This window comes from Hoplias malabaricus, chromosome 4 (assembly GCF_029633855.1).
Source record: "Hoplias malabaricus isolate fHopMal1 chromosome 4, fHopMal1.hap1, whole genome shotgun sequence".
Taxonomy (NCBI): domain Eukaryota; kingdom Metazoa; phylum Chordata; class Actinopteri; order Characiformes; family Erythrinidae; genus Hoplias; species Hoplias malabaricus.
In genome coordinates, this window is record NC_089803.1 from 44,183,921 (window position 1) to 44,197,971 (window position 14,051).

At 39.8% G+C, this 14,051-nt stretch overlaps 1 protein-coding gene across 1 annotated transcript; it reads right to left on the reverse strand.

The window, feature by feature from the left end:
• Positions 1–337: 337 nt before the first annotated feature.
• On the reverse strand, positions 338–7,609 carry btg1 (B-cell translocation gene 1, anti-proliferative). Its single transcript, XM_066668287.1, has 2 exons — positions 7,259–7,609; positions 338–3,991 (listed from the first exon to the last, which is right to left on the reverse strand). The coding sequence occupies exons 1-2, from the start codon at positions 7,395–7,397 to the stop codon at positions 3,612–3,614; spliced, it is 519 nt and encodes a 172-aa protein (XP_066524384.1). The 5' UTR covers positions 7,398–7,609; the 3' UTR covers positions 338–3,611.
• Between the last annotated feature and the right edge of the window lie 6,442 nt (positions 7,610–14,051).

Here is a 14,051-nt window from a genome sequence, read left to right on the forward strand (position 1 = left end):
AACTACCATGGCTAAGTGTTTCTACTTTAAAACTTCAGTCTTCCAAAGGCAGCTCAACTCTTACTTGTTAACTGTTGGTATACAGAAGATGCTCATTGTGTAAAGCCTATGCTGAGGTGAGCTAAACTTCTCTAGCTTTTCACATCCACACCCTGCTGTCTGACTTGTTTTCTCCTGAGAACAGCCTTAAAAAGAATGGTGCCATTTCCTTCAAAGCATGTCCTGACCCTACATTTCTGCTGCTTTCAAAGAAGAGGGGCGAGTATACACACTGGAGAAAATGAATTATAAAATGTTTATAATAGTAAAAAAGACCATGTCTTCTGGGAAACATTGCCAAGATAGGAAATCTTTTAATACAGAGGAAAAAAAAAAAAAACCTTTTCTTCCAAAATATAGAAATCTGTACAACTTCCGCACAATCAATTTACATGAACTGTACAAATTTACAGCAGTTCATTACAACATACCCAAGGAAAAGAAAAGGAAAATACAATAAAAGATGTACTGACAGGAGATCACAATATAGAGACAGCTTTTCATCTTGGGTAGCTTGGGTTTTTTTTCTAGGTTTTTTTATGTTTAAGTAAAAAAAAAATGAAAAAAAAAAAAAAAAAAATCAAAGGATAAGTATCAGCACAGAGCATGGAAACTAACTTTGGTCCTCGCCAACACTCCTGACACAAATGGCTTCACTTATCAAAGAGCAATCTGTTAAAATATGAAATACAAAAAGGAAAATACCTAGACACTTCAAAATATAATTATTGGCACTTTCAATGTGTAATGTTATGTATGCATTCTACCATGTTGTACAATTACAATACATTCTACAAATACGGAAAACACCCCAAACGTGAAAGTGACAATAATTCTAGCGGTTGCGTAAAAAAGATTGACAAGAAACAAACCAAATAAATTCCCTTCTGTTTTTCACATCTTAACATGCACTTCTCTGTTAAGGGTTTTGTTGAATGTCTAAAGCCTGAGTTTGGCAATACATTCCTGTTGAGACTTTTTACATCTCAACATCACATAACTTCAAAGTTAACATATTAGTGCATTGTATGTGCTCTTTCCTCTGACTATCCAAAAAAACACTTTAAAAAGATATTACTGAAACCTATTTGCACCAAGGCTGAACTGAACTCAAATGAGTCTCAATCAAGGGGGAAGCGGACAAGTAGTATTTCCCAAAAAAATTTTAAAAAAATGTTATATAGATATCGTAGGTCTAAAACATTCGCGTTGTCCATTCTAATTTGGTTAAGATCACCAGAGGGTTGTAAAACGCTCTTAATATAAAAACCTCTGAAGAATCAGGGGCAGAGTGATGCCTGTCTGAGTTTAAGCATGCCTTCTGAAAAGCAAGACAGAGGACCGTGCCCAAAAGCACGGGCTTATCTTGCCTTGAGTAAGCCTTGTGATAGTGTCAGAAGCATAAGCGTGGCTTCATCTTGCTATGTGTAACTGCATCAGCATGAGCTGAAAACAAGAATTAACAGATGTGTGCTGCTGTCCAACAAGTAGAATGACGTCTCAGCCACAGGTGAGCACCATCAGAGGGAGAGGACAAAAAGGGATTGAGACAGGAGGGAGAACAGTGCATCAAAACCTGGCTTCATCACCCATGATCCTCTCGGGTCAAAGGCATTAGCACATATACAGGACTGATCATCAGCACCCTGCCTCAGCAGCTTAAGAGCTAAGGCCAGAACGCCTTTATGCATGCGCACACAGACACACAGCCCATCTCCCTGTAGACTGACCTGACCTTCCCCCACTCAAGTGCACAAACACACTAGTTCATATCTGATCGCATATAAACAGATTCAACATGAATCCATCAGCAGCACCATGACCAGAGGCTAGGAGGTACCATTAAACTCCATTCTCTCCATCTCTCACCCTCAGTAAGGCTCAGTGGAGTATGGAGCGCACTAAAGCGTATGTGTGCTGGCTGGCCTCTCCTTCTCAGCTGTTTTTTTTTAAGTTTATAGACAGTGGTGGGGGGGGGGTCATTTGGAGGGATTTAGCTGCCCTGGACTGGTGTTTGACCCCCCCCCCTCCACTCAGCCTGAAGAGAGGGATGATATGTGTCACTGTGCGCTCCGAGCTGAGGTGGGGGGTAGCTGGCGCTTTTGTCTCTGAGCCTCTGGCCCTAGGAGCCCTGTGCTTCAGTGTGCTGTGTGAGAAAACACAGGAAAACAAAACAAAACCTCTTTCCTTCCCCTCTCAGAGACACAGTAGTGGACTCTAGCCCAGACCTGTGTGTTCTGAGGTTTGGAATAGTTCAGGAGTAACACTCAATACAAGGTGGTTCTCTTTCCCTCTGCATACATACACACCCACACACAACATACACACAGTGCTTCCAGGCCAGCCAGACCTCTGTCTAGAATGCAGATCTCCCTGACATTTTGCTTAAAAAAAAAAAAAAGAAATAAATAAAAGTCACAAAAGCAAGAGATACTCTTGAACAACTAGTCTGTGTCTAAAATGGTTGGAAATTTAGAACTGCACCACAAAGAGATACAAACCAAGGCCAGTTTCCCTAAAATCACTGCAGATAACATAATCCATGCGCTCTTGCACCCTAAGACCACTTTTGTTTTACAGTGTTGTCAGGATGTGGGCCCTTCGTCTGAAACAAAAGCACTCCATTCAGTTTTCTAAAGATGAAACATAATCCATAAAATGTGCTATGCTTCAAATGCAGCCAAAACATTATTTTGAAAATGGCATGATGGGACATTCAAAGTTGGAATGTGGTTGATGAACATCCCGCATGATTCTAAAATGTTGAAAGTGCATTCAATGTATTTCTAACAGTAGTGCCTGTTATGAGACCTGGACAGCTACGCTACATCTTTTTTGGTGTGACAGTAAAAGGGCTTATGTAACTCAAATTGATGTTTTTAAATAACATTCATCCTAAAAGGAAGCTAAGAGTACATTTCTGTCATGGTGTCTAGAACAACAGCCATGACAGGCACAGGCATTCCACATCACTAGCATAGAGGTTTAGGCAGGTCAAACTGAAGCCCAGTAGAAGCGGTCAAAGTTGGCAACAGCAGTGCATCAGACAGAGACGGAAGGGGAGGGAAGAGAGGTGGGAAAAGTGCCTTGTGGTCCAAAAAACACATGAGCTTTAAAAAAAAAAAAAAAAAACCCAAAGAGGCTCTTAGAGGTAACCCCCTCAGCACTGATGCAACTGCCGTCATGTCTGAGCTTCAGAAAGCCTACATTTAGAGGGGGCTGCATTGGTGGCAGTGAGATGAAATAAACGGCGTGAGGAAAAAAGTGCAAAGTCAACATCAAAGATTTGAGAATAAAAACCCCCAGTCCGACCAGTCACTCCAGTAAAAAAAAAAAAAATAATAAAAAAAAGAGGGGGAGGGTGGGAAATGGTCTTCATAGCTGCCCCAGGGTCTGAGCCTCTGGTATATCCAACACAAGACAGAACAGACAAACCGAATGAGCGAGATTAAACCTACGAGGTTTCCATCACCTGAACACTAGGCCATATCCTCTGCTTTTTTTCTCTCCTTTTTCGATTTTTTTCCTTATTTCGTGTAGTTATTTTAAAAAAACAACCAGGCACAGGTCCTTTAGCTGGACACGGTCATCATATATGGTTTGGCCGGGCTGGATCGACCCAGCACCAGCAGTTCCTCTTTGCAGCTGATATGACTGTCCACCAGGGAGCTGTTGCTGGTTCCAGTGGAGGCGCTGTTATTGACGTTAGCCATGGGCTGTGACTCGTAGAGAACACAGATGGAGCCATCTTCGCCGATTCGATAGGACACCTCGAAAGGGTCAACCCAGAGTGTCAGCTCACTGGGTAGAAGCAGGTACAGCTGTTGGATGCTCAAGCCAATGCGCAGGCCTGCCTGCCCCACCAGAGGGTCCATCTTGTGGTTGATGCGGATACAGCGGTAGCCTGAACCCTTACATGGACGGTCAGGGAACCAATGGTGTTTGTATTGCTCTGTGGAGAGAAATAAAATCGATGGTTATTTCATTATATTTAAAAATAAATAAAAGGAGTTATTACTGATAAAAATAAAATTTAAATATTAGCTTAGTAATCTATAGCAGCAGAGTGCAGCTTGTAATATTTCCATTGTAATGGTGATTTCCCCCCCCCACTTATTTTGTGCACTATGAAGTTGTAGTTTTGAAAATTTGAATGTTTAAAATAAATTCCAGTGAGGTTCAGAATCAAAAAGACATGTACATCTCTGCAGCATTGTAGTTTCAAAAATATTCTCATCTACAAAAGGAGGTGGGCACTGCAGAAAATGTTAACGAACCATTGGCTTAGTAAATCACTATCAAACATGATGAAAGAAGGCTTTTACACAGAAAAATCAACATTAAAAGCAATACTTCAACAACCAAAGTTTACACACATGCACACTTGCAAACATACCTGCCCATACACTTCATATACTTTTTTTTTTTTTTTTTTTTTTTTTAAATTACTTTTACAGATAAAACATGGGTCAGAGTCTGAGGGAATAATGTTAAAGTGCTAATAAACAGTCATAAACTACCTCCCCACAAGAGCTACGTGACACAAGGACAGGGCCATTTGATTGCACAATCCCCTTTTGGCCCAAGCGTCACAAAGTCCTCAATTGATGGTGCTGAACAACAAGAGCAAAAGGTTCAGGCCCTGGCAGAGCAGCTGTAGGGGAGGAGCTCTGCTCTTAAAGAGAGCCAGTTTAACCAGCTGCTCACCAAAACAAGACGGCCAGATAAGCTTGATCAAATTACCACATAGGATTATTTAAAAAAAAAAAAAAAAAAAAAAAAAAAAAAAACCCACACAGCTGTGCCACAATGACATACAAATATTTACCAACATACAGAAGTTGATAATTGTAAGCATTGTGAAGTGCAAGACTGTTCAAATCATGTGTCTGTTATAGTGATAAATACACAGGCCTACAAAGTTATCTGTGAAGGTCCCTTCTATTATATTGAGCTCAAATGAGTCGTCCCCCCGCCCCACACAAACTCTTTGGGCCAGAACTGGATTTGAGGAAACGGATAAGGGGCAACGGGATGGCCCATGGCTTTACAAAGGCCTGAAATAGGCCAGGTCGCACAGGCCACCTGTAGATGTGGGTTAAATAATGCCTGCTGTGTAAAATAAAAAGAGACACTAAGCTCTATTTTAATAACCTGGAACAAAAAGGAGGATCACATGGATTTTACTTCAACTTATTATAATATAATCATACATAACAAATTGAACAAAAGCAAGATTTAGTTTAGCATTTAAAATGTTTACATGTCAATATATCGCCCTGGTTTCATAAATACCTTTTATACGTAAATTATAACAAAGTGCTTGTTATTCGTGAGAATATCTGGAATGCTGGCTTTCCCCTTCATGTACAGCATGTTGTTGATATTCATGATTAATCTGACACTTCTGCAGTGAGTGTAACAATCAAATAGCAGCAATGACAGAGAAACAGAAAGGAAAGATTGAAAGGCATGTTAAAACTGCCTTTGGGTTTTATGTCCACCCTTCCCCCTGACTGAAACTTGTAACGATTCCTCCCCTTTCCCCGCTGCAGCCATTTTGTATGAGAGCAGCCACAAGTGCAGCTGTTTACAAACACTTGCCATTGCTCATGAATTAAATAAAATGGAGGCAGTTAAAAACTGTAAATACAGAAACATTACTGGAAAAAGGAAATAGAGCATCTGTGTACAGAAATCTGGGGTTTACAATGCATGTCCTTTCAACCAGGTATAAAAGTGCATTGTGTTAGCATTTGTGCTCAACGAAAACCTTTTTCTTGTGCATATTAGGTTTCAGTATAGTAGAAAATATTGTGTAACTGCTGAAATTATATATATATATATATATATATATATATATATATATATATATATATATATAAATAAAATTTACTTCATTCTGCTTCTCCTTTTCGTTAAAGAAATGGGCAAATCTTGAGTTTAAACCAGCTATCATCATGTTTGTCTTGCAAATATAAAATATATTGTGCCTAACATAATTAAATCATTTTAAAATTAATGTACAATAAATAAGTAGTACAGTAAACAGTAAAAATATTGGTTAACTTGTGACTATTTAAAAACAAAAAGCAAACGTGACACTTATTACTGTCTCATACGATTTACATCAATATTTCAAGTCATTTTTCAACGTTTCAAACCACGCTGTTGTGAGGAATTTGTCAGTCGCTGAGAAACGTCGCCTCAAACCAACGTGAGATGGGTTATGATTATTAATGTTTAAAGTATAAATTTCACCGACTCCCAGCGTGTGAGGGTATTCAGTCGTTGAGTGGGAGCTCAGTGTTACATAATTCCAGTCCTTCATCCAGTTTAACTGAAACATGTCTCTGAAAAAACTGCGCTTAACGAACTACAGCCCGTTTCCCACTCCGTGGACAACAACAACAAAAACCGCCAACAGCTGCTGGCCTACTTTCGACAACAGAGCGCTCTCCTCTTGGCCTTTGTGGGAAATACGATACGGAGATACTGTGCAAAATGTAGGTAATCTACGGCAACCTCTGCTTTTCTAAGCGTATCCTGGTTGTCGTTCGAAGTTGAACACTAATTAGCCGTTTGTTTTCTGACATAAGAAAAGCGCATTTCACCGTATCTGGGATTAGGGCCAAATCGCTCGAGTTATTGAGTTTAAAATGTGAAAGCTGAAAGATGTTTGTCCGTCCCGTCTTAATTCACAAAGCGAGTATGGCTGAAAATGTTGATGGGCATATTATCTACATTTTGTACCATGTCCACCTCTAGAGTTATTGTCTTCTCCCAACAAAACCACAGATTACACGGCAGAAGTTGGCTTGAAGAGTCTGAGATTTTAAGCAATGTAGCCCATTACTAAATTGATTTTTGTTGTTGTATTGTATGCTATCATTTTATCAACGCTGTTAAACTTGATTGTTACCAAGAAGTAAATTCTTCAGGCTGAACCGAGAATCCATTTTGAAACAGTGGCTCGTGTTTTTATGTGTGTAACATGGATATATCACGTTGTGGGGACCAAAACCTGTTCACAATCTCACATTTTAGGGAGGTCCTTGTGGGGACCACAAACTAAAAACCACGACGTAAACATTAAGAATTTACAAGGGAATTTTAGTTGTAATGCGATGATTAGTGTAGCGTTTATGTATACGTATCCACAAAACGAATGGAAAGCTCCGTAACGGCCTCACACTTCTTGTGTGTGATTGTATCTCACCCGCGAGCATGTCCTGAAGGGTCTGGCTGAAGGTCTGAAGCTGTCGGTCGTTGACGTGTCCCTTTACCCGAAGGAACCGGGACAGAAAGCCTACGGCGGCGCTGATCTCCGGCTTCATGGAGACTCGGGCTCGGAGCATGGAGGAGGCTGGAGCCTACGGAGGAGCGGCACGCGGAGCGATCGGCGCGAGGGGTGTTCGTGCTCGGTGTCAGTATTTTCGTCGGGCTGCGCGCGCTTCACTGGGCCACCGCTCAACATTTATCAAACACAGCGAGTGGGGAAAGAGAGGAACAGCTCGGTGTCCACAGCCACCACACTGTTTATCACACTCTTTCCACGTATAAACTTCCTTCAGCAGAGTCGGGGCAGAAGAGAACGGTCAAACACCTTATATAGCCCACCCTCCCTCCACCCGAAACAACAGCAGTAGCCAAGGACCTATCACAGCCTAGGTGCACGGTGACGTAGCCGCGGAGGACGGGCGACGTTGCGTCACACGTCCAGAAATAAACAGAGCGTGAGACAGGGGAAGAGTTTAACCCTTCGCACACACAAGTACTGTAAACACAGAACACAGCCATGTCTTTCATAAACAAAACAAAACAAAAACCACAAAAAAAAAAAAAAAAAAAAAAAAAAGGGTGATATGCAGTCTTAATACGTTAGGGCACTCCTAAAAAGACTTGCATATAATACACCATGTCCAAAAGTTTGTAGACAGCCCTGACAATGAGTGTGTATATATATATATATATATATATATATATATATATATATATATATATATATATATATACACACTCATTGTCAGGGCTGTCTACAAACTTTTGGACATGGTGTATTATATGCAAGTCTTATATATATATATATATCAGGGGCGATTGCTCTAAGACTGCAAGGGAAGCTCAGCTTCCCCTAAAACAGGGGTGTCAAACCAAATCCACGGAGGGCCGTGTGGGTGCAGGTTTTCTTTCCAACCATGCAGAAGCCACACCTCATTCCACCTGTTTTTAATCATTGGATGTAATCAATAGATCTTGACTTTCAGTAGTGTGGGGCTTTTGCGTGGTTGAAAAGAACACCTGCACCCAAAACGGCCCTCCGTGGATTTGGTTTGACACCCCTGCCCTAAAATGTGAAAAAATAAGTGATCAAATATATCCTGTTTGTGTGTACATATCATTGAATAAATATGCACTACAACGCCCTCAACTTTTGTTCAGAATCAGCTTCTTATCACTGGTAAATACGCGGCTTTCCTCTCAATCATTCCCGCAGTGATTTAAACAGTTCAATAGAGTTCAATAGCGAAGTGCAGCGAAACGAGACGAGTCATTGGATAAATGCTGGGCTTTGTCCCGCCCATCGGACGCTCAGCGTCTCTGGGGGTCTATGGGGCAGTGGGCTGTCCTCGGCTGGCCCGGATGCTCAGCTTCTGCATGATGATTGGATGATCTGTCTGAGGCAGAATCCCTTTTTGATTGACAGCGAAATGAGCGAATCAGCGATCCTTTGGTGTAAAGATCCGTGGCAGCACAGGCGGACACACTTCACATGGGCCAAGGCCGTTTAAGCAGCCTAGCTCTGCTGGCCATTGAGAGGACACTAGTCAAGTCACTGGAAAAGACGCCTTGTTGGTACGACAGGGTCACAGATCATTTTTTTTTAAAAGGTATGGAGTGTAGAAATAAACGTATAAATAAACCGACACATTTTATGATGTAGGCCGAAATTGAGCTCCCCCTTCTTGAAAGACAAGCATCCGCCACTGATATATACCCTTTAAGCAGTTAAAGATGATGAATGAATGGATGAATGAATGGCATTATGACATTCTTTATTTCTGACATTATTTTTTCTATAATTTTCATGCTATAAAATATCTATTTTTTGTCCCATTTATTTGTGAGGATGGAATCTGTTGTTAGAACAGTAGCACTGAGTTAATAATTGGGTTAAATTTGATTCAGTTTTGCTGGCTGATCAGCTGTGTCTTGCTGCTCAGAAATGAATCTAAACTGGGATGTTGACGTGAGTGATTTGAGCGACAATCAGGCACATCAGCTGCTAAAACAACAAAACATAACAGAATAAAATTGAGTTAGTAGCATGTCTAACGGACATATAATATCATGCCTTACTATTTCAGCCTCATACATTCCTTCAGTTTCAGCTTCTGCTATAAGACCTTTGGAATTACCCACAATTTAAGGGGAAATCCTAGGTGTTGGGCCAGTAGTGTCACATTAAAGGTCATCCCTCAACTTTAACAGCTAGTTTCATGACAAAGCAGTTGCTTGTTGTAGTGTTATTTAGCTTGCAGCGGTGTGTAATTTACACTGTTTATTTGTAACTGAAAGTGACACGTATACTACAACATAAGTGTTTTTTCATTAGTTGCTCAAAAGAGCAATACTGACACTAGGTGAAAAAGGGGAAGAGCTCCAACATAATTTTAACAGAAACACACAGGGAAAGGGCCAATACTCTTTGTAGGAATTGGTTCAAAAATTATATTCCAAACCATATCTTTTACACAAACAAAATACAATACGTTTGCAATAGTTTTGTTTTTTTTTAAATAGAGGCTTCTCTACTGTAAACCAGGGAGGCTTCATTTTCATTATTTCTGACTTTCATTATTTCTGAACTTTATAATAGTTCAGAAATTACCCACTCCAGGTGACGGTCTGTGAGGAGTTTGGTGTATTCTCCGTGTCCGCGTGGGTGCTCCAGTTTCCTCCCACAATCTAAAAACACACCTTGGTAGGTGGATTGGTGACTCAAAAGTGTCCATAGGTGTGAGTGAGTGTCACCCTATATATAAAGGAACTCTGACATATACTCAGATGTTTTTATGATTTGTTGTGTTTTTATACCCTGAGCAATCACTGAAAGAACTGGGTGTGCTCTCAGCTACAGTCGACTTATCCCCACTTGCTCTGACCCTGACTTAGCTGATCCTAAATCTTAACACATAAATTTTCAATTTGCTATTACACTTTTGTTACTCTTCCATTAGGTGTTTAAAATGATACATTTCAAAAAAGTTCTAGGTTAAATCTCTAACTGATAAAGTAAATTTACCTTATGAGAGATTATTCATATCGTACACGCTCAAAACGTCTGAGGTACCAAAAGCAACATTTCTTTTTCTCCTGTGCCCAAAGGGTGCACTGGTTGGTGTTGAACTTAGAGCAAAAAAAAAAAAAACAATAGGGTGTAGTAGTTACATACTAATATACTTAAAAATACTTAAAAACAATTACAAATAATACACTAGCCTATATTCAAAGGTAAGTAGATGCCTTTTTACTACAGAATTCAGGTATTTTGAGATGCACCTAAAGGGCTGAATGCCTTCAAATCATCATGGCAATGTTCCAACATCTAGTGGTAAATCTTCCCAGAAGAGTAAAATCTTCAGCAAAGGGAATAGAAAGGCTCATGAATACCCATAAACTCCCTTAATAAAATGTTGCATGAGCAGTTGTCCAATATTGTTCTTTGCTGATATACTGTTGATTTCAAACATTCTACTAGGCCAATATTGGCTGGCAGGAAGTATTTGTGCGCAATACTTTTTTTCTTGTATTGGTATATTTTTTATTTGGTATATTTTTGATACATTTATTTTTAAGAGTGAATAGGTTTTTGGAAGATAACTGGATATAGTTTGTTATTCTGGATATATTGTAACAATTTGAGTGGAGAAAATAATTGTATTTACTTCAATTCTTAACAAGCATTTTATGTGTTTTTATGAGCTATTTCAAGGCAGGCATGACTGAATGTGAAACACACATACTGCCAAAAAGGAGTGTAGAATGCTGCCTCCATTCATAAACAGCAAAGAAAAACAGCAAAGAAAAAAAATCAGCATTACTGAAAGTGTACATGAGGAGGTGTTGTTTCTGGTGAGTCAGGTCATTGCTATGTCTTGTTCCTCACGCACAGTGAGCGTGCAGCTGGCCACGGCCTCTGCACAGCCCAGTTATGACACTTCTCCCATAATGCTAAAATTAAGGCCTTGGGGAACTGGCACTGCTTTAAGCTATAAAGACTGCCTCTCTACATAACATGCGTTGGTTTCCCACTAATAAATAACCTCACTAGCAAGTAACACAATTACTGTTATTACAGAGCTAGTTTGGCCAGAAATCTAATTTAGACAGTTTTCCTGACCATATATGTAGTTAATCAGTAAAAACATGTTTGGCATCCAACATGATTTGCACTGAAGCTAATGTAGCTAATACATAAAAGGAAACTAATACCAAAGCAATTCACTTCTTCAAATCATACGCTTGCTTCAAACCACACTGAGACTTACTTAAGCTGTATGATATACTGTGGTCTGTAAAAAAATATGTAAAAGTTCAGACAATGCGCTAATTTTGTTTAGTGCTACTCAAATTATTTCTGTCTCTTTATTTGCTTCTTTATTTAATTACTGATTCATGGTCCATTCCACACACTTGCTGCATCTCCCCAAATCACATGACACAACCAATCTGTAAGGGTGGGGGCTAGCACCTGTTTTTTATTTGTTTGTTTGGACAAGTAAAGCCAGCTACTGATTGTTTCAGATAAACCAAAACACGTTCTGATTGGTAAGCTCCACATGCTTGATGGAGGCCACTAAATGATTGATATGGGAAAAGAAGGGTTATTCTATTTACCAATAAACAGACCAATGTCAGACATTAGTGGAATCCCCAAGGATAACATTTGCAGTTTTTCATTGTCAAGGGCAACCCCCTTTTGACACATAGGAGCCCTACGTGTATCTGTATTTGTAGACACAGATTGAGGCAAGTGTTTGATCATTTAGACACACAGTTTGCTTAGTGTTAATTAGAAGAAACTTCAGACACCAAACATGTCTTAGTTGATCAGCTACTTTCAGAGTAAAGGGATAGTGTTAATTATATTTTTTACTGACATATACTGTGATTTCTATAGGAATGTAGAGAATAAGCATGTGAAAATTAGCTGTTAGTTGTAATGAATTCCTACAGTAATATGGAAAACAGATAAAAGACGCAACAGACTGGGAAAAAAATAAGGTATCATGCAGCATATGTGGAGTGCAATGTTCAAAAACAAAACCCTTTTTGTCATTTTGTGGAGAAAAAAAAAACATCAATTTGACGTGTGTTATCGTTTTCAATCTCTCAAGAGGATATTGCTGCTATCAGCTGCACTGACGCAGAGCTCATCTCCCCAGAGACAACTGGGAGTGTGAATAAACAGGTTGAAAGGTTTGTGTGTGTGTGTGTGTGTGTGTATGTGTAGCAGCACACTTTACCAGATATGAACATGCATGAGTGAGCTGGTCAGTTCTTTCAGCTGGTCCTTTACCTTAGTGAAAGTGTGACCATGTGCCTCTAAGTGTCCGTCACCAGGCCGAATGAACACTTTCATCTCTCCTCACACGTGAAAGGCATGGAATGAGAGAAAATAAAAAGAAGGAAAGAATGCAGGCACAGAGGAAACCAGACTAAGTGTAACCTCGAAGATTTTCCAGTTACTCATACCCAGTGACACACACACACATGTGCTGACCACATTAACTCATTCACTCACAAACACACACATGCCCTTTTTTATATTTACACATGGAATGAACATTGGATTAGGAACACATACCTTGTATCTACATTCATTGTCCATTTTATCAGCTCCACTGACCATACAGGAGCACTTTGTACTTCTACAATTATAGACTGCCGTCCTCCTGTTTTTTTTGCATACTTTCAATGATCATGGACACCACAGAGCAAGTATGACTTGAGTGGTAGATCATTCTCAGAACTGCAGTGACAATGACATGGTTTTAGTATGATAGTGTAATATTAGTAAAAATGGATCAGGCACAGCAGTGCTGCTGGGGTTTTTAATATCTCAGTGTCAATGCTGGACTGGGAAAAGCCCACCCACCAAATATATCCTACCAACAGCATCACATATCCTCTGATGAAGGAATGGGCATCTGTTTCTGGCCCGCGAGCTGTTTTGAAAAGTTTTTTTTTAATTATAATCTTTTTTTTCAATCGCGCTGTCCGCTCTTATTTTGAAATCGCGCACCGCGAACTCAAGACGAGGCTGGGGATTGCCTCCATGGCAACAATAAACAGATAGCAGTAAAGGCCTCGGAAATGAGACAGTAACTCTCTCGCTCAGCAGCAGCAACACGTTTACCGACCGGAGCAATAATGACATGCCCGAAATTTGCCCCAAAAAGAACACTGGACAGCGAAAACCGCCAGTTCCAGCCAGAATGGACAGAAAGATTTGCGTTCTTTCTACCACCGTCCAGTACTCGACCTCTGTGCTTAATATGTCAAGAAACCGCGGCAATGAAATATGCAATGTGAACATTAAGCTGAGAAATGTGAAATAGTTATTGACACAGCGATGCATAGTTTGTTAAACAAAGCAAAAGAAATGGGCTGCCTGAATGCTATTTGCTTTGGATCTTGAACTTGGTTATGTTGGGTTTTGTTTAGTTATTAATTTTAATTTATGCCCAAATGCAAATTATATTTTTATTTTAGGTAATATTTTTGTTTTGAATAAAAAGGAAATGTTATAAATGTTATACCTTATATTGTTATGATACGTTGTCATACACGGTCCCAATAAATGGCCCCTTGAGTCATTGAAAAAAAAAATTGTGGCCCCTCATCATTTCTATTTGAGTACCCCTGGAATAGAGGATGACCAACACAAACTGCAACAACAGATGAGCTACTATCTCTGACTTTACATCTATAAAGTGGACCAACAA